The 21,091-nt window shown below is 49.1% G+C and overlaps 1 protein-coding gene across 2 annotated transcripts in view; it reads left to right on the plus strand.

The window, feature by feature from the left end:
- The first annotated feature begins 3,232 nt into the window (after positions 1 to 3,232).
- Positions 3,233 to 21,091, plus strand: part of LOC129695276 (FYN-binding protein 1) — a 99,071-nt gene continuing 81,212 nt past the window's right edge. For both annotated transcript variants that reach the window (XM_055632071.1, XM_055632072.1), the window contains exon 1: positions 3,233 to 3,403. In XM_055632071.1, the coding sequence (XP_055488046.1) occupies positions 3,401 to 3,403 (3 nt within the window). In that variant the 5' untranslated portion in view covers positions 3,233 to 3,400. The remainder of the gene's footprint in view (positions 3,404 to 21,091) is intronic.

Raw genomic sequence — 21,091 nt, forward strand, 5'->3', positions numbered from 1 at the left:
TACTGATACTGATACTGATACTCTCGGGTTGCTTCACAGCTTGGTTTGGGAACAGCTCTGCCCAAGACCGCAAGAAACTGCAGAGAGTTGTCGAAGTAGCCCAGTCCATCACACGGATCAGACTCCCCACCATTGTAGATGTAACCCAGTCCATCACACAGACCACACTCCCCACCATTGTAGATGTAACCCAGTGCATCACACAGACCACACTCCCCACCATTGTAGATGTAACCCAGTCCATCACACAGAGCAGACTCCCCACCATTGCAGATGTAGCCCACTCCATCACACAGACCACAAAGCAGGGTGGCCGTGTGAACTGTGAGGGGGATGCTATGAGAATGCAGGGTGACTTGGACAGGTTGGGAGAGTGGGCGGATGCATGGCAGATGAAGTTTAATGCAGATAAATGTGAGGTTATCCACTTTGGTAGCAAAAACGGAAAGGCAGATTACTATCTAAATGGCATCAAGTTGGGAAAAGGGGAAGTGCAATGGGACCTGGGGATCCTTGTACATCAGTCTATGAAAGTAAGCATGCAGGTACAGCAGACAGTGAAGAAAGCGAATGGCATGTTGGCTTTTAACATGCCGAATGGCATGTTGGCTTTTATCAATGGAGTGTAAATTATTACCATTTACACTCCATTGAGTATAAATGGGGATCCTGTGGATAGGGTGAACTGTTTTAAATATCTGGGAGTCCACATCTCTGAGGATATGACATGGTCATCACACGCCTCAGCACTGGTGAGTAAGGCAAGGCAGCGTCTTTACCACCTCAGGCAATTGAGGAAATTCAGAGTGTCTCCGAGGATCCTCCAGTGCTTCTACGCAGCGGCGGTGGAAAGCATCGTGTCCGGGAACATTACCATCTGGTTCGGGAATTGCTCTGCCAAGGACAAGAAGGCTATGCAGAGAGTAGTGCGTTCGGCCGAACGCACTATGGGAACTTCACTCACCCCCCTGCAGGAACTATACAACAGGAGGTGCAACTCCAGAGCAAACAAAATCATGAGAGACCTCTTCCACCCCTGCAACGGACTGTTCCAGCCGCTACGGTCAGGCAAACGCCTCCGTTGCCATGCAGTGAGAACGGAGAGGTTGAGAAGGAGTTTCTTCCCAGAGGCAATTCGGACTGTAAACGCCTTTCTCACCAGGGACTAACTCTACAGAACGTTTTTCCTTCTATTATTTATTATGTGAAAGAATATGTGTGTTATGATTGTGTTTATAATTTGTTTGGTTGTTTTGTTGTTTGTCTTTTGCACAATAAGTCCGCGAGCATTGCCACTTTCATTTCACTGCACATCACGTATGTGTATGTGACAAATAAACTTGACTTGACTTGACTTGACTTGACTTTTATAATAAGAGGAATAGAATATAAGGAGCAAAGAGGTCCTTCTGCAGTTGTACAGGGCCCTAGTGAGACCACACCTGGAGTATTGTGTGCAGTTTTAGTCCCCTAATTTGAGGAATGACATTTTTGCTATTGAGGAAGTGCAGCGTAGGTTTACAAGGTTAATTTCCGGGATGGCGGGACTGTCATATGCTGAGAGAATGGAGCAGCTAGGCTTGTACACTCTGGAGTTTAGAAGGATGAGAGGGCATCTCATTGAAACATATAAGATTGTTAAGGGTTTGGACACGCTAGAGGCAGCAAACATGTTCCCGATATTGGGGGAGTCCAGAAGCAGGGGCCACAGTTTAAGAATAAGGAGTAAGCTATTTAGAACGGAGCCGAGGAAACACTTTTTCTCACAGAGTGGTGAGTCTGTGGAATTCTCTGCCTCAGAGGGCGGTGGAGGCAGGTTCTCTGGATGCTTTCAAGAGAGAGCTAGATAGGGCTCTTGAAAATAGCGGAGTCAGGGGATATGGGGAGAAGGCAGGAATGGGGTACTGATTGGTGATGATCAGCCATGATCACATTGAATGGCGGTGCTGGCTCGAAGGGCTGAATGGCCTACTCCTGCACCTATTGTCTATTGTCACACTCCCCACTATTGTAGATGTAGCCCAGTCCATCACACAAACCAGACTCCCCACCATTGACCCCATCAGCACTCGGGAAAACAGCAAACCTGTCCCACCCTGGTCATTCTCTCTTCTCCCCACTCCCGTCCAGCAGAAGGTGCAGAAGCTTGAAACGCGCACCACCAGACTCAGGAACAGCGTCTTCCCCTCTGTTATCAGGCTTCTGAACGAACCTTTCATCTGCTGAGGGTGTCGTCCAGATCTTCCAATCTACCCCATTGCGGCCCTTGCACTTTTTTTTAAATCTGCACTTACTCTGCCGCTGTAACACTATATAATGCATATATTGTTTTTTTCTTTCTCTTTGCAGTTCAGGGTACGTGACGATAATAAGCTGATATCAATGCCTTACATGTGATTGAGAGTAGACATAATGAGCTGTATTGAATTCATCTTAATTCTCCTGTATGCCTGTGTCTGCACAAGGGTGTGATTATGTGTGTGCGTTCACACAAGCGTGGTCCTAGAATGAAAGAGCAGGGAAACAGGCCCTTCGGCCCACACACTCAACACTGACCCATTTTTTTAACTCTCCCACTCTGCCATTAACTCCCCCCAGTTCCTACCCCTCACCCTGGGGGGGGGGGGGCATTCACACCGACAAGGAACTTGGCGCACAGGACTATAACCTCATCTGAATCTAAACAGACGCCAATCAACCAACAGACCTGCACGTCTTTGGGATGTGGGAGGAAACCGGAGCACCTGGAGTAACCCGCATGGTCACAGGGAGAAGTACAAACACCGCACACACGTCACCTGAGGTCAGGATCGAACCAGGGTTGTGGGAGTCAATGACTCCACCAGCTGTGTGTTTGTGTACTGTACGCATCTCTGAATGTATGTGTGTTTGTGCCTGCAAGTCTATATGTGTCGAAACAGGGAATTGCAGATGCTGGTTTACGAAAAAAAAAATAAAGTGCTGGAGTAACTCAGCGGGTCAGGCAGCATCTGTCCCTAGTGTGTGTTGAATAGTGTCAGTGTGCGGGGGTTGGCTGGTCTAAGTGGGCCGAAGGGCCTGTTTCCGCGCTGTATCTCTAATCTAAACGAGTTTTTATATTAGTCTACACTAAGTTTATGCATCAGTCTTTGTGTCAACATGTGGGTAGTGTTTTATCACAGAGCCTATTTGCTGGTGAATGTAGAACTCTGCCCCTCCTATAACCCCGCCTCCACATCAGCCCACACAGCAGTGGGCAATTCCAAGTGATGTTATTGCCGGGAAGCCTCCACCAAAGTCACGGTGCGCTGAGATAGTTTCCTGCAAGTGTCGGCAAGACTGTACTCGAAGAGGAACTGTGAAATGCTGAGCTGGGAGTGAGAGGAGGAGGTGGAAGCAGGAACTCTGGTCGGCTGCAGCCATGGTGAGTGTGTGTCGACACGGACGCTGGCTGTCCTGAGGCGTGGTGGTGCACTGCTGGCACACCCCCTGGTCATTAACCCCCTGCCCGCTGACCCACCCTTCCCCACCTCTGTCTATACTCACAGATCCAAGGGGCTGGCTGGGATTTGCATGCCGTGTTCAAATCGAGAATGACAGAGTGTAAGCCGAGCCAAATGCCAAGGCTTGTTCACACACACACACACACACACACACACACACATGCAAGCGCACACAAACGCACGGACTCAGTGGGCATGGATAGGGGACGTTTCACAGAGAGCTGGAGTAACTCAGCGGGTCACAGAGAGCTGGAGTAACTCAGCGAGTCAGGCAGCATCTGTGGAGAACATGGATAGGTAACATTTCACAGAGTGCTGGAGTAACTCAGCGGGTCAGGCAGCATCTGTGGAGAACATGGATAGGTGACGTTTGGGCTCGGGACCCTTCTTCAGACTGAAAGTGGGGGTGGAGAGGGGGGTGGAATTGAAATGTTCGCCCCAAATTCATCCCCCCCATTCCCCTTCCCGCACTTCCAGTGTCTCACTATGTGGTCTTACTAGGGCTCAGTACAACTGCAGAAGGACCTCTTTGCTCCTATACTCAACTCCTCTTGTTATGAAGGCCAACATGCCATTCGCTTTCTCCACTGCCTTCTGTACCTGCATGCTTACTTTCAGTGACTGGTCTCTGGTTGGCGTGGACTTGGTGGGCCAAAGGGTCTGTTCCACCTGCATCTCTAATGTCTAAAGACTTATTACACCCAGAGGGTGTATTATTGTATTGTATTGTATATCTTTATTGTAAACAAAAAAACGTTGCTCAACCAGTGTCCATTCAGTGTGCATTAAAAATAAATAGAAATATAAATACATGTTTCATGAACAAATTTAACACTCTACTAAACATTCAACAGGCGTTCCGATCGGCAGCGGCACGACAATGGCTCTGCTGCAGTGTGTCCAGGTTGGTAGGTGGTGCCCGATACTTGGCAGGGGGCAAAGTCCATTTAGCAGTCTTATAGCCTGTGGGAAGAAGCTGAGGAGCATTGGTTTTGCAGCTAATGCTCCTGTACCTCTTCCCAGATGGCAGGATGGAGAAAATGTCATGCGATGGGTGGTAGGGGTCTTTGATGATGGAGATGGCTCTGCTGATACATCTCTTCCTGTATATGTCCAGCAGGAAAGGGAGTGGAGCACCAATAATCCTGCTGGCGGTCTTCACAATCCTGTCTAGTTGGTGCCGTTCGTACGCCTTGCAGCTCCCGAACCAGGAAGTGATGCCGTAGGTCAATGTGCTCTCGATTGTCCCCTTATAAAAAGTCCGTAGGTGTGTAGTGGGGAGACCTGCTTTACGTAGTCTTCGGAGAGGGTGTAGTCGCTGGTGGGCTCTCTTGACCAGTGCTGTGGTGTTGGCCGTGGACATCAGGTCATCAGACAGATGTAGTCCTAGGAACTTCACGCTGCTGACCCTTTCCACATCAGCTCCGTCGATGTGCAGAGGTGTATGGTGTTGTTTCCCCGCCCTCCTGAAGTCAACCACCATCTCCTTAGTTTTTCCCACGTTAAGAATGAGGTTGTGGGATTTGCACCAACCTGTGAGCAGCTCCACCTCCATCCTGTACGCCGATTCATCATTGTCACTGATGAGACCCACCACTGTTGTGTCATCAGCGAACTTGTTGATGAAGTTGTTGATACACCTGATTACACTGATACACCTGAAACCTATTGGACTCGTTGATCATGCGTAAGGTATGATTAGCTCATTGAGACACAGTCATACATTCGGCCCAACTTGCCCACACCAACCAAGATGTCCCATCTACACTAGTCCCACCTGTCCGCATTTGGCCCATATCCCTCTAAACCTGGCCTATCCATGTACCCATCCAAATGTCTTATAAAAGTTGGGATAGTCCCTGCCTCAACTAACTCCTCAGGCAGCTCGTTCCACACACCCACCACCTTCAGAGGGATCCACAGATTGTAGGGCGGTCAGATTGGGAGTGGGATGGGAATTTGAAAATGGGCCGAAGGGCCTTTTTCCATGCTGTTACGATACTTGCCCCATCTATTTCAGTTCAGTTTCAGTTTAGTTTATTGTCACGTGTACCGAGGTAAAAAGCTTTTGTTGCGTGCCAACCAGTTAGCGGGAAGATTATACATGATTCCAATCGACCCATTTACAGTGTATAGACACATGATAAGGGAGCTTATACATTTAGTGCAAGAAAAAGCCTGTAAAGTCCGATCAAAGATTGGCCGAGGGTCACCAATGAGGTAGATAGTAGTTCAGGAGTGCTCGCTGGTTGTGGTAGGATGGTTCAGTTGCCTGATAACAGCCGGGAAGAACCTGTCCCTGAATCTGGAATCCCTACTTTCTCTGGTTCCATACACCCACCACCCTCTGAGTGAAAAAGTTGCCCCCTCTGGTTCCTATTAAATCTTTTCCCCTTCACCTTGAACCTTTGTCCTCTGGTCCTCGATTCCCCTACTCTGGGCAAGAGGCTCGGTGCATCTACCCGATCTATTCCCCTCGTGATTTTTGTACACCTCAGTAAGATCACCCCTCATCCTCCTGCGCTCCAAGGAATAGAGTCTCAGCCTGCTCACCCTCTCCCTGTAGCTCAGGGCCTCGGGTCCTGACAACATCCGTATAAACGTTTGCAAGTGCAATCTTGAGGAGTCTACATTAGTCACAGTAAACACTCATGCAGTGCCGTAATTGTGGAGTCTCTATCGTTAATCTGTGGGGCTTTCTGTGACATAGTATGAGGCCATTCAACCTAGCCTTGATGGGCTAACCAATACTTCCTGCTCCCCTGCCCCCTCTAGTGTTTACTTGAGACTTCTAGCCAGAACGTTGAGATTTTAGAAATACAGTGTGGAAACTGGACCTTCTGCCCACCGAGTCCGCTCCTACCACCGATCACTAGCAATATCCTACGCACTAGCGACAATTTTACAGAAGCCAATTAACCTACAAATCCGCACGTCTTTAGGATGCATGAAGAAACATCCAGAGAAAATCCACATGGTGACAGGGAGAACGTGCAAACTCCACACAGGCAGCACCCTAGGTCAGGATCGAACCTGGGTCTTCTGGCGCTGTAAGACAGCAAGTCTACCACCGTGCCACCCCCATCCTAGAGCGTTACAAAATGGGAACAGGCCCTTCGGCCCAACTTGCTCACACCACACCAACCACCCTCTGTGCGAAAATGTTGCCCCTCAGGTTCCTATTAAATATTTCCCCCCCCCCTCCACCACCTTAAACTTATATCCTCTGGTTAACCAATGATCAGCGTTTGTCGGCACTGGGCCTGTACTCGCTGGAGTTTAGAAGGATGAGGGGTCACCTCATTGAAACTTACGGAATAGTGAAAGGCCTGGGTAGAGTGGATGTGGAGAGGATGTTTCCACTAGTGGGAGAGTCTAGGACTAGAGGTCAAAGCCTCAGAATTAAAGGACGTGCTTTTGGGAAGGAGATGAGGAGGAATTTATTTCATCAGAGGGTGGTGAATCTGTGGAATTCTTTGCCACAGAAGGCTGTGGAGGATATTTGTCAGTGGATATATTTAAGGCAGAGATAGATAGATTCTTGATTAGTGCGGGTGTCAGGGGTTATGGGGAGAAGGCAGGAGAATGGGGTTTGGAGGGAGAGATAGATCAGCCATGATTGAATGGCGGAGTAGATGATGGGGCGAATGGCCTAATTCTAGAGATATCTCTTATGACCTATCACTTATACTGAGCTGAAACATCACCTACCCACCTTATGGTGTCTGACACAGTCACCGGCTCTCTCTGCTGCCCCCTGGTTCACTTTACACTCCTGGAAAGCTGTAGATTCACACCCACAGTACACTCATAGAGCCGCAGACACGAGCCCTTCAGCGCAACACGCCCATGCTGACCAAGTTGGGGCGGCACGGTGGCGCAGCGGCAGAGTTGCTGCCTCACAGCGCCAGAGGTCCCCGGTTCAATTCTGACCTCAGGTGCTGTCTGTACGGAGTTTGCACGTCCTCCCCGTGACCAGCGTGGGTTTTACGGGGGCTCCAGTTTCCTCCCACACTCTGAGGAAGTGCACGTTTGTAGGTTAACTGGCTGCTGTGAATTGTAAACTATCCATAGTGTGTGTAGGACAGAAGTAGTGCATGGTTTGATGCTGGTCGGAGCTGAGTCGTTGGGACAAAGGGCCTGTTTCAGCGCTGTATCTCTAAAGTCGGCACGGAATGGGTGGGCCGAAGGGCCTGTTTTTGTGCTGTATCTCGTCTAAATCTACACTTGTCCCGCCTGCCTGTGTTTGTCCCGTATCCCTCTAAACCTTTCCTATCCATGGACCTGTCCAAGTGTCTTTTAAATGTTGCTATAGTCCCTGCCTCAGCTATCTCCTTCAGTAGCTCATTCCATCCACCCACCACATCACAGGAAGCATTTCACAGCCTCCCAGCTGGAAGGTGAGACGAGAGGTGCTGATAGTTCTCTGTGGAACAGCTTCACACCCTCAATTATCCCAGTTGATCACACACTGCTCTGGGATGTACCGTGCTGGATTCCCCTCACAGAGAGAGAGAGAGGGGGGAGAGAGGGAGAGGGGGAGAGAGGATGAGGGGGCAGGGGGAGGGAGAAGATGGGGGGGAAATGGGGGGGAAGGGAGAGGGAGGGGAGGGAGAGCGATGAGAGGGAGAGAGGAGAGAGGGAAGGTGGAGGAGCGGGAGGAGAGGGGTGAGGGAGAGAGAAAGATGGGAGGAGAGAAAGGGAAGGGGAGGGGAGGAGCGAGGGAAGGGGAGACGGAGAGGGGAGGGGGGAAAGGGGGAGAGGGGAGAGAGGAGGGGGGGAGGAGGGGGGAGGGGGTTAGAGTGAGGAGGGAGAGAGGAAACATCCACATCCACTATCCAAGCCTTTCACTATTCGGTACGTTCCAATGAGGCACCCCCTCATCCTTCTAAACTCAAATTGTTCTATGTTCTATGTTGCATATGCTTGCTCCTGTAAATTTTAGTCACATATGGGCCAAACGCAGGCAGGCGGAGCTGGTGTAGATGGGACATGTTGGCTGGTGTTGACAAGTTGGGCTGAAGGGCCTGTTTTCACACTGTATCTGACTGTGTCTCTGTGACTGTGTCTCTGTGACTGTGTCTCTGTGACTGTGTCTCTGTGACTGTGTCTCTGTGACTGTGTGTCTCTGTGACTGTGTCTCTGTGACTGTGTCTCTGTGTGTCTCTGTGTCTCTGTGTCTCTGTGTCTCTGTCTCTGTGTCTCTCTGTGTGACTGTGTCTCTGTGTCTCTGTGTCTCTGTGTCTCTGTGACTGTGACTCTGTGTCTATGTGTGACTGTGTCTCAGTGTGTAACTCTGTAACTCTGTGTCTCAGTGACTGTGACTCTGTGTCTATGTGTCTGTCTGTGTCTCTGTCTCTGTGACTGTAACTCTGTGTCTCTGTGACTGTGTCGCTGTGTCGCTGTGTCTCTGTGTCTCTGTGTCTCTGTGTCGCTGTGACTCTGTGTGACTCTGTGTCTCTGTGTCTCTGTGACTGTGACTCTGTGTCGCTGTGACTCTGTGTCTCTGTGACTGTCTGTGTCTCTGTGTGTGACTGTGTCTCTGTGTGTGACTGTGTCTGTGACTCTGTGTCTGTGTCTCTGTGACTGTGACTCTGTGTCGCTGTGACTGTGTCTCTGTGTCGCTGTGACTGTGTCTCTGTGTCTCTGTGACTGTGTCTCTGTGTCTCTGTGACTGTGTCTCTGTGTCTCTGTGACTGTGACTCTCTGTGTCTCTGTGACTGTGTCTTTAGAATCACTCCACCCCCAGTCAGATGTCTCCTGTCCCGGGGGGGGGGGTGGTTTAGTCTGCGGTTACCACATTAACCTCTTCCGTTACCAACCACCCATGGGGCCAGAGTGAAGGAAGTTGTCCTCGTTCCCAAGGGGCAAGAAGGAGGAAGTGAAGAAGCCTTGTGTTAGGTACAGAGCCAGGTATCGAAAGCGTTGGTGAACTCGAAAGCACAGTGGTGCGGTCGGTGGAACGGTAAGCTTTAAACAGCTAAACTATGATACGATACGATAGAACTTTATTTATCCCAGGAGGGAAACCGATCGGCCAACAGTCATAAAACACAACAAGATACATGAATCATGACATTGAAGTGACGAGTGGAAAGAGGAATGGTGTACAATTTTGGTCGCCCAATTATAGGAAGGATGACAACAAAATAGAGAGAGTACAGAGGAGATTTACTAGAATGTTGCCTGGGTTTCAGCAACTAAGTTACAGAGAAAGGTTGAACAAGTTAGGGCTTTATTCTTTGGAGCGCAGAAGGTTAAGGTGGGACTTGATAGAGGTCTTTAAAATGATCAGAGGGATAGACAAAGTTGACGCGGATAAGCTTTTCTCATTGAGAGTAGGGAAGATTCAAACAAGAGGACATGACTTGAGAATTAAGGGACAGAAGTTTAGGAGTAACATGAGGGGGAACTTCTTTACTCAGAGAGTGGTAGCTGTGTGGAATGAGCTTCCAGTGGAAGTGGTGGAAGCAGGTTAGATTTTATCATTTAAAAATGAATTGGATAGGTATATGGATGGCAAAGGAATGGAGGGTTATGGTCTGAGTGCAGGTAGATGGGACTAGGGGAAAATAAGTGTTCGGTACGGACTTGTAGGGCCGAGATGGCCTGTTTCCATGCTGTAATTGTTATATGGTTATATGGAAAGGATTGAGGATGTGCAAAGATTGGGGGGGGGGGACTCGGTCTACCCCACGACAGAAGGGGGAGGAGTTGCACAGTTTGATAGCCACAGGGAAGAAGGATCTCCTGTGGCGTTCTGTGCTGCATCTTGGTCGAACCAGTCTGTTGCTGAAGGAGCTCCTCAGGTTGACCAGTGTGCCATGGAGGGGGGTGGGTGAGCTGTATTGTCCAGGATGCTCCGCAGTTTGAGGAGCATCCTCCCCTCCAAGACCCACCTCCCCGTGAATCCAACTACAACTCTGCCCCCAGGACGGAGCCAGCCTTCCTGATTAGCTTAAGAAGGAACTGCAGATGCTGGAAAATCGAAGGTACACAAAAATGCTGGAGAAACTGAGCGGGTGCAGCAGCATCTATGGAGCGAGGGAAATATGCAACGTTTCGGGCCGAAACTTTGCCTATTTCCTTCGCTCCATTGATGCTGCTGCACCCGCTCAGTTTCTCCAGCATTTTTGTGTACCTTCCTGATTAGCTTGTTGATCCTATTGACGTGCGCAGCCTTCGCCCTGTTACAACATTCTCCAAGGTCGTACCCATTCTCTGTAAAGGTCCTGGCCTGGTTTAGCCTCCAAATCTGCACCACTTCAGATTCAGTTTCGGATAACACATCAACCGCGGGACGGTGGCACAGCGGGTAAAGCCATTGCTCGCAGCGCCAGTGACCCGGGTTCGATACCGACTGCTGACGGGGTGTGTGTGCAGAGTTTGCACGCTCTCCCTGTGACTGCGTGGGTTTCCTCCGGGTGCCCTGGTTTCCTCCCACATCCCAAGACGTGCGGGTTTGTAGGTTAGTTGGCCTTTGTAAACTGCCCCCCGAGTGTGTGTCTGAGGGGTTGAATCTGGAGTCATAGAGTGATGCAGCGTGGAAACAGGCCCTTCAGCCCGACGTGTCCACACTGGCCAACATGTCCCACCTACACCAGTCCCAGCTGGCCCGAGTTCGGCACATATCTCTCGCAAGGTTAATTCCCGGGATGGCGCGACTGTCATATGCTGAGAGAATGGAGCTCGTATACACTGGAATTTAGGTTGAGAGGGGATCTTATTGAAACATACAAGATTATTAAGGGTTTGGACACGCTAGAGGCAGGAAACATGTTCCCGATGTTGGGGGGGTCCAGAACCAGGGGGCCACAGTTATAAGAATAAGGGGTAAGCCATTTAGAACGGTGATGAGGAAACACTTTTTCACACAGAGAGCTGTGAGTCTGTGGAATTCTCTGCCTCAGAGGGCGGTGGAGGCCGGTTCTCTGGATACTTTCAACAGAGAGCTAGATAGGTCTCTTAAAGATAGCGGAGTCAGGGGATATGGGGAGAAGGATATGGGGAGCACGAACGGGGTACTGATTGGGGATGGTCAGCCATGATCACATTGAATGGTGGTGCTGGCTCGAAGGTCCGAATTGCCTACTCCTGCACCTATTGTCAAACCAGTCCTATCTACGTACCTGTCCAAATGTCTTTTAAATGTTGTTATTGTCCCTGCCTCAACTACCACCGCTGACAGCTCATTCCATACACCCACCACCCTCTGTGTAAATAGAGTTGCCTCTTGAGTTTCTATTAAATCTTCCTCCCCTCACCTAGTTCATGATTCCCCTACTGCAGGATAAAGATTCTGTGTATCCACCCAATCTATTCCCCTCATGTTTTTATACACCTCTATAAGATCACCCCTGTGCTCCAAGGCAAGTCCTAGCCTGCCCAACCTTACCCTGCAGCTCAGGCCCTCAACTCCTGGCAACATCCTCATAAATGTTGTCTGCACTCTTTCCAGTTTCATTCCATCCTTCCGCCAACATCGGGAAGAAGAAAGGAAGAGGAGGAGCCAGAGGGCTGAGGGAGAGCTGAGAAGGGGAGGAGACAGCAAGGGCTATCGGAAATTGGAGAAGTCAATGTTCAAGCCGCTGGGGTGCAGACTGCCCAAGCGGAATATGAGGTGCTGCTCCTCCAATTTCCGGTGGTGCTCACTCTGGCCATGGAGGAGGCCCAGGACAGAAAGGTTAGATTCGGAATGGGAGAGGGAGTTGAAGTGCTGAGCCTCCGGGAGATCAGGTTGGTTAATGCGGACCGAGCGGAGGTGTTGGGCGAAGCCATCGCCAAGCCTACGCTTGGTCTCACCGATGTAGATCAGCTGACATCTAGAGTAGCGGATGCAATAGGTGAGGTTGGAGGAGGTGCAGGTGAACCTCTGCTACACCTGGAACAACTGTTTGGGTCCTTGAATGGAGTCGAGGGGGGAGGTAAAGCTACAAGTGTAGCATCTCCTGCGGTTGCAAGGGACATTCTTGAACTTGGTATAAGAGTAAATTGTCCCTAGAGTGTGTGGGATAGTGTTACTGGTCGGCGTGGACTCGATGGGCTGAAGGGCCTGTTTCCTCTTGGTATCTCTAAACTACTTCTACACTCAATTTTCTGACTGATGCAGGCCAATGTAGCAACAGTCTTTCTGCCCACACTATCTACCCATGTCTTCACTGCCAGGAAACAATGTCCATGCATTCCTATATCCCTCTGCTCATCAATACTCCCTAAGACCCAGCCTTTTACTATGAAGGTCCTACCCTGGTATATTTTAACAAAATGTAGCACCTCACACTTATCTGCACTAAACTGCATTAATACACTCCTCAGCCCACTTGCCCAGCTGATCAAGATCCTGCTGTAATTTCTGATAACGGTCTTCTTAGTCTACGACACCACCCACTTTAATGTCATTTGCAAACTTAAGCTCCTGTCCCACAGTTTTGTATATCTTTATTGTCATTTCCTGAGTATTCACATACCCAGAGGAAACAAAAAAACGTTGCTCAACCAGTGTCCATTCAGTGTGCATTAAAAATAAATAGAAATAAAAATACATATATCATGAACAAATTTAACACTCTACTAAACATTCAACAGGCGTTCCGATTGGCAGCGGCACGACAGTGGCTCTGCTGCAGTGTGTCCAGGTTGGTGGTTGGTGCGCGCTACTTTGGCAGGGGGCAAAGACCGTTTAGCAGTCTTATAGCCTGTTCGAGTTCATTCACGAGTCCTCCCGAGATTTCCCCTGATGCGAACTCAGAGAATGTCCGTAGGAGTCGTGGATGTCTCGTAGCGGCTCGTAATGCTAACTGTAGGTACTCAGGACGTCCGGTAAACTTTTTTCATCCCTGTAAAAATATGACCACGAGTAAAAAAATACTCGTGATGAAAAATACTGTTACTTTTTACTCGTATGAGCCGTTATGAGCCATCCACGAACTTCTACGGACCCGCTACGGACATTCTCGGAGTTCGAATCAGGGGAAAACTCAGCAGAACTCTTGAATTACCTCGTACAGTGGGACAGGGGCTTCACTAATCCGCGCCTGTTCATTCTCATCCTGAGAACAATCATTTATTCCCTTTCTGCTGAACATCGATTCTCAATCCACACCAGTACATCAACCAATTCCACATTTAAAGTTTTTAATTTAGAGGGATAGCACTAGTTCCATGTTAGCCCACTTTCTCATCCACTCCCGACACACTAGGGGAAAATTACAGAGGGTCAATTAACCCACAAACCCGCACCCGCACATCTTTGGGATGTAGGGGGAAACCCGGAGCACCAGGAGGAAACCCACATGGTCTCTGGGAGAACGTGCAAACTTCACACAGAGGTAAGGATCGAACCCGGGACTCTGGCGCTGTGAAGCAGCGGCTCTACCCGCTACTTCACTGTGAGTGCCAGCGTTTGGGCACTAAATTCCTACTGTACAAGATGTTGATGCAAGATCACTGGAGCTGTAAGACCAGGGGCGGCACGGTGGCGCAGCGGTAGAATTGCTGCCTCCCAGCGCCAGAGACCCGGGTTCGATCTTGACTGCAGGTGCTGTCTGTACGGAGTTTGCACGTTCTCCCTGTGACCGCGTGGGTTTTCTCCGGGTGCTCCAGTTTCTTCTCGAACTCCCTAAGACGTGCAGATTTGTAGGCTACAATTGGCTTCTGCAAATTGTAAGTTGTCCCCAGTGTGTAGGATAGTGCTAGTGTATGGGGAGATTGCTGATCGGCGCGGACTCAATGGGCCGAAGGGCCTGTGTATCTCTGAAGTATGGAGATTCCTCAAACCATTAAACTTTAGACCTTAGAATAGTAGAATAGTTTCTTTATTGTCATTGTAACATGAACCATGTACAACGAAATTTAAAAATGTCAGCCAGTCAGTGCACCATTCAAACATTTCTAAAAGCTAACGATACATACAAGGTAAAATATTAAAAGATAAACAACTAAATAAATATCACGAAAATAGCACGCATAAACACCCAACCCTCCATCCTTCTGTCGATTTCACAGTGTACCACAGTCCCTTAGTATGTCTCGCCCCTGCGTTCCTTGGCGGCTACATATAGTGCTTTTATAGCAGTGGGGTAAAAACTGTTTTTTAGTCTGTTCGTCCTTGTCCTTGTGGATCTGTACCGTCTGCCTGACGGCAACAGTTCAAACAGGGAGTGTCCGGGGTGGGAAATGTCCTTTATGATGCTCTGGGATTTTTTGGTGCAGCGGGAACTGTGTAAGTCCTCCAAGGTAAGGAGAGGGCAGCCGACAATCCTCTGGGCGTTGTCAATGGCCCTCTGGAGCGCTTTCCTCTGAGCCGCTGTGCAGCTGGTGTACCACACGCATACACAGTATGTTAGTATGCTCTCAGTGGAGCACCGATAAAAGGACAGCAGCAGTCTCTGAGTGATGTTATTCTTCCTGAGCATCCTCAGGAAGTGCAGTCCCTGCTGGACCTTTTTCAGCAGCGCAGTGGTGGTGCTTCCTCCTGGTCTTGCTGCGCGAGGAGAGGGTATGACAGGGGAATTCCAAGCCACAAAATGTCTGAGTTGGTATAAATTCTGCGTCATGAACTTCCCCTTTTCTTGGCTTTCCCATTGCAACCATGGCACAGTTTAGTTTAGTTTAGATTGGGGACACAGCGCAGAAACAAGCCCTTCGGCCCATTGAGTCCATGCCGACCAGCGATCCCCGCATACTGTCAGCATCTCTGGAGGAAAGATATGGGGATGAAGGATCCCGATCCGAAACGCCACCTATCCATGTTCTCCAGAGATGCTGCCTGACCCGCTGAGTTACTCCAGCACTCTGTGCTATTCAGTGTATATGGAATTGATCGTGGAGAGTCTGGTCTGGTTTACCTTCACCCAAGTTCCCCTTGAGAAGTGGGGGGGAGAGAGCTGCCTTCCTAAGCCACTGCTGACCTTGCAGTGAAGGTGTTTTAATGGGGAGAGGTCCCGAGTTTGGACTCTGTGTCGGAGAAACAGCGGCGATATAGTTGCAGTTCAGGATGGTGCAGATTGGACCCAGACCAGCAGGTGGCGGTGCTTCCTTGCACTAGCGGTGTGAGTAAGTGTGCGAGAGGGAGTGTGTGTTGGACTGTCGCAGTGTTGCAGAGTGAGAGAACACTTCCACTCAGTCCGCCTGGGCCTACCTGATCTTCCTGTTGCCAACACTTTAACTCCCCCTCCCATTCCCACACTGACCTTTCTGTCCTGGGCCTCCTCCACTGTCAGAGTGAGGCCCAGCGCAAATTGGAGGAACAGCACCTCATATTTCACTTGGGCAGCTTACACCCCAGCGGTATGAACATTGACTTCTCTAACATCAAGTAGCCCTTGCTTTCCCTCTCACTCCATCCCTCCCCCACCCTAGTTCTCCCACCAGTCTGCCTGATTAAATGTTTATCTCTGTAAGCTTCCCCCGAGATAACAACGATCTATTCTACATTTTCCTTAATCTGCATCCCCTTTAACTCTTGTTTTCACACCTTACATTCTTTATCTCTGTGTCTCCCTCTCCCCTGATGACTCAGTCTGAAGAAGGGTCTCGACCCGAAACGTCACCCATTCCTTCTCTCCAGAGATGCTGCCTGTCCCATTGAGTTACTCCAGCACTTTAAGTCTGTCTTCAGAAACTTAGGGATGTCACTGTTGGGCAAGGATGCAGAGGAGATTCACCAGGGTGTTTGTTATCTGGGCTTGTGTGCTTGAGTTACAGAGAGAGGTTGGATAGGCTGGGACATTTCCTTTGGAGAGTAGGAGGCTGAGGGGTGACCTTATTGAGGTGTACAAGATCATGAGAGGTGTGGATAGAGTGAACGCTCACACTCTGTATGAGACTACAAGACATAGGAGCATAAGTAGGCCATTCAGCCCATCGAGTCCCATTCTATTCCCATTCCATCAGGGGTCAATCAGGAGGCTGTGGAGGCCGTCAATGGCCATTTTTAAGGCAGAGATAGATAGATTCTTGACTAGTACGGGTGTCAGAGGATATGGGGAGAAGGCAGGAGAATGAGGTTGAGAGGAAGAGATGGATCAGCCGTGATTGAATGGCGGAGTAGACTAATGGGCCGAATGGCCTAATTCTGCTCCTATCACTTATGACCTTATCAAGTGACCTTATGAACTTATCAAGTGATCTATTTTTCCAATTCTTTCTTCCCTTTTCAATCATTCCTGCTTGATCTTTCCCCACGGTAGAGGATTCTAAAACTGGAGGGCGCAGGTTTAAGGTGAGAGGGGGGAGATTTAAGAGGGAGCTTCAGGGACTACTTTTTTCTACAGAGGGTAGTCTGTATCTGGAACGAGCTGCCAGAGGAAGCTGTCGACGTGGGTACAATTACGACTTAATATGGGGGAAGGGTTACGGTTTTATAATTGTCATGTGTACAGGGAAAATGTAAAGAGATTTCGATGGATATATGGATGGGAAGGGATTCGAGGGATGTGGGCCAAATGCAGGCAAATGGGGCGAGCCCAGAATGCCAGACACAAGGAACTACAGATGCTGGGATCTTGAGCTAAACGCAAAGTAACTCAGCGGGTCAGGCACAGTCTGGTGGAGGGAATGGCCAGAATGAGGAAGGGTCCTAACCCAAAACATCACCTGCCCATTCCCTTCCACAGATGCTGAAGAAGGGTCTCGACCCCATAGGCCACCCGTTCCTTTTTCTCCAGAGGTTCTGCCTGACCCGCTGAATTGCTCCACCTTTATGCGTCTCACCCCCACGGATGCTGCCTGACCCGCTGAGTTCCTTTGTCTTTATCTCAGAATGCCAACTTGTCTGGCATGGACAAAAATGTGCTCTCTGACACTCCCACTTACAAAACCACATGAATGAAAGATATGCAAATAAAGTAACGATAAAGGAGACAGGCCACTGTTTGCTGTGGGCTAGGTGAAAATGTGTCACAGACAATGAGACTCAACAAGCTGACTTTGAAGGTTACACAAAAAAGCTGGAGAAACTCAGCGGGTGCAGCAGCAGCTATGGAGCGAAGGAAATAGGCAACGTTTCGGGCCGAAACCCTTCTTCAGACCTTGTTCCCTCTTAAACAAGATGACTTTGAAGCTGGTATAATGATGGGTGGGGGAGGGATGGAGTGAGAGGGAATGCAAGAGTTACTTGAAGTTAGAGAAATCAATATTCATACCACTGTGGCGTAAACTGCCCAAGTGAAATATGAGATGCGGCTTATGTTCCCAGTGGAACATTGATATTGAAAATGAATGCTCGTTTTCACCTAGTCCACACCTGTTGCCTTCATCAATGTTATTTTTTGCATATCTTTCATTCATCTGATCTATATCTCTCTACATCCCCGATTACAGTGCCCTACATAATGTTTGGGCCAAAGACCCATCATTTATTTATTTGCCTCTGTACTCCACAATTTGAGATTTGTAATAGAAAAAAAATCACATGTGGTTAAAGTGCACATTGTCAGATTTTATTAAAGGCCATTTTTATACATTTTGGGTTCACCGTGTAGAAATTACAGCAGTGTTTATACATAGTCCCCCCATTTCAGGGCACCATAGTGTTTGGGACACATGGCTTCACAGGTGTTTGTAATTGTTCAGGTGTGTTTAATTGCCTCCTTAATGCAGGTATAAGAGAGCTCTCAGCACCTAGTCTTTCCTCCAGTCTTTCCATCACCTTTGCAAACTTTTATTGCTGTTTGTCAACATGAGGACCAGAGTTGTGCCAATGAAAGTCAAAGAAGCCATTATGAGACTGAAAAACAAGAATAAAACTGTTAGAGACATCAGCCAAACCTTCAGTTTACAAAAATCAATTGTTTGGAACATCATTAAGAAGAAAGAGAGCACTGGTGAGCTTAATAATCACAAAGGGGCTGGCAGGCCAAGGAAAACCTCCACAGCTGATTACAGAAGAATTCTCTAGTTAATAAAGACAAATCCCCAAACACCTGTCAGACAGATCAGAAACATTCTTCAGGAGTCAGGTGTGGATTTGTCAATGACCACTGTCCACAGAAGACTTCATGAGCAGAAATACAGACGCTATACTGTAAGATGCAAACCACTGGTTAGTTGCAAAAATAGGATGGTCAGGTTACAGTTTGCCAAGAAGTACTTAAAAGAATAACCACAGTTCCGGGAAAATGTCTTGTGGACAGATGAGACAAAGATTAACATATCCGAGTGATGGCAAGAACAAAGTATGGAGGAGAGAAGGAACTGCCCAAGATCCAAAGCATACCACCTCATCTGTGAAACACGGTGGGGGTGTTATGGCCTGGGCATGTGTGGCTGCTGAAGGTACTGGCTCACTTATCTTCATTGATGATACAACTGCTGATGGTAGTAGCATAATGAATTCTGAAGTGTATATACATGTCCTATCTGCTCAAGTTCAAACAAATGCCTCAAAACTCATTGGCCGGCGGTTCATTCTACAGCAAGGCAATGATCCCAAGCCTCCATCACTTCCACTGGAAGCTCATTCCACACAGCTACCACTCTCTGAGTAAAGATGTTCCCCCTCTTGTTACCCCTAAACTTCTGTCCCTTAATTCTCAAGTCATGTCCTCTTGTTTGAATCTTCCCTACTCTCAATGGGAAAAGCTTATCCGCGTCAACTCTGTCTATCCCTCTCATCATTTTAAAGACCTCTATGAAGTCCCCCCTTAACCTTCTGCGCTCCAAAGAACGATGATCACAATCACAATGATCCCAAACATACTGCTAAAGCAACAAAGGAGTTTTTCAAAGCTATAAAATGGTCAATTCTTGAGTGGCCAAGTCAATCGCCCGATCTGAACCCAATTGAGCCTGCCTTTTATATGCTGAAGAGAAAACTGAAGGGGACTAGCCCCCAAAATAAGCATAAGCTAAAGATGGCTGCAATACAGGCCTGGCAGAGCATCACTAGAGAACACACCCAGCAACTGGTGATGTCCATGAATCGCAGACTTCAAGCAGTCGTTGCATGCAAAGGATATGCAACAAAATACTAAACATGACTACTTTCATTTACATGACATTACTGTGCCCCAAACATTATGGTGCCCTGAAATGGGGGGACTATGTATAAACATTGCTGTAACTTCTACATGGTGAAACTAAAATGTATAAAAATGGCCTTTATTAAAATATGACAATGTGCACTTTAACCACGTGAATTTTTTATATTACAAATCTCAAATTGTGGAGTGCAGAGACAAATAAATAAATGATGGGTCTTTAGACCAAACATTATGGAGGGCACTGTATATATCTCATTTCCCTCTCCCCTGACTCTCAGTCTGGTGTAGGGTCTCGCCCCGAAAACGTCACCCATTCCTTCTCTCCAGCGATGCTGCCTGTCCCGCTGAGTTACTCCAGCTTTTATCTTCGGTTGAAACCAGCATCTGCAGTTCCTTCCTACACATGAAGCTTACTGGCAGTCACACAACCGGTTATGGTGGCTCCTCCCCATCACACAGTGAACACACTGCCGCCCGCTTGTGGTTTATAAGCTGGGTTCAATTCTGTTATGAAATCATTGGCTTACTGGTAACGAACTCTGTAAAGCGACGTCTCGTTTTAAACCTCCTGCTGTTTTGTTCCCGTGAATTGAGGGTGGAGTTGGCTGGAGTGCTTTTTAAAATTGTTGTAAGTTGAGCATAAGGTTCCATTTTGGCGTATCTTTCATTCATTTGTTCTATATCTCTCTGCATCACCGTCTGTATCTCTCGTTTCCCTTTCCCCTGAACCTCAGTTTGAAGGAGGGTCCTTCTCTCCAGTGATGCTGCCTGTCCCGTCGAGTTACTCCAGCACTTTGTGTCTATCTTCAGTGTAAACCAGCATCTGCAGTTCCTTCCTACACCATAAGGTTCCTCTTTGCTGCTTCCTGATTGTTGAGCTGCCCTGACCCAACCCGACCCGACCCAGGAGAGACTTCACCCACTTGGTGTGACTCGGGTGTGACAGAGGGCACTTTACCCCACAACCCTCATTGACAGACCCCAGCCCGTGGTCCAGCCCCTGTCTACACTGCCCCCACCTCGGAGGTAAGGGACCGTGTGGAGAGATACTGTGTCTGGAGAGAGAGGGGCGGGCAGTGTTGGTGCGAGTCAGAGGGAGGGAGGGGGGGGGGTGGGGAATTAAGGGAGAGAGGAACGTGAGGGAGGGGTGGAGGGGGGGGGGGAGGGGGAGGGGTAGGGAGTGAGAGTTGTTTTTGGGATGCGTGAGAGGGGAAGATGAGGGTGGGATTGAGTGGTAGGGGGGGGGCGAGGGGGGGGGGGGGGGGGGGAAGGGAGGGTGGGGGAGGGGTATTGAGGGGAGGTGGTGGGGGGGGGGGTGGTGGAGACAGAGGGGAGTGTGAGGGGGTGGGAGGTGGTGGGGGGAGGGGTGGGAGAGCAGGGGAGGGTAGGGGGGTGAGAGGACGGGGAGGGAGGGTAAAGATGAGGGAGGGGTGGGGAAGGTGAGGGGTGAGGGAGAGAGGAAGGTGATGGTAGGGAGGGGGAGGGTGAGGCAAGGTGAGGCAAGATGGGAGTGATGGGGGGGAGATGTGGGTGTGATACCAGCGTGAGTTTGGGGAGGCAGTGAGAGGGTAGGGGGCTGGAAAAGTGTGGAGTGTTTAGATGGGAGATACATGGAGGGGCTGAGTG

The sequence above is a fragment of the Leucoraja erinacea genome, chromosome 3, assembly GCF_028641065.1.
Source record: "Leucoraja erinacea ecotype New England chromosome 3, Leri_hhj_1, whole genome shotgun sequence".
Lineage (NCBI taxonomy): Eukaryota > Metazoa > Chordata > Chondrichthyes > Rajiformes > Rajidae > Leucoraja > Leucoraja erinaceus.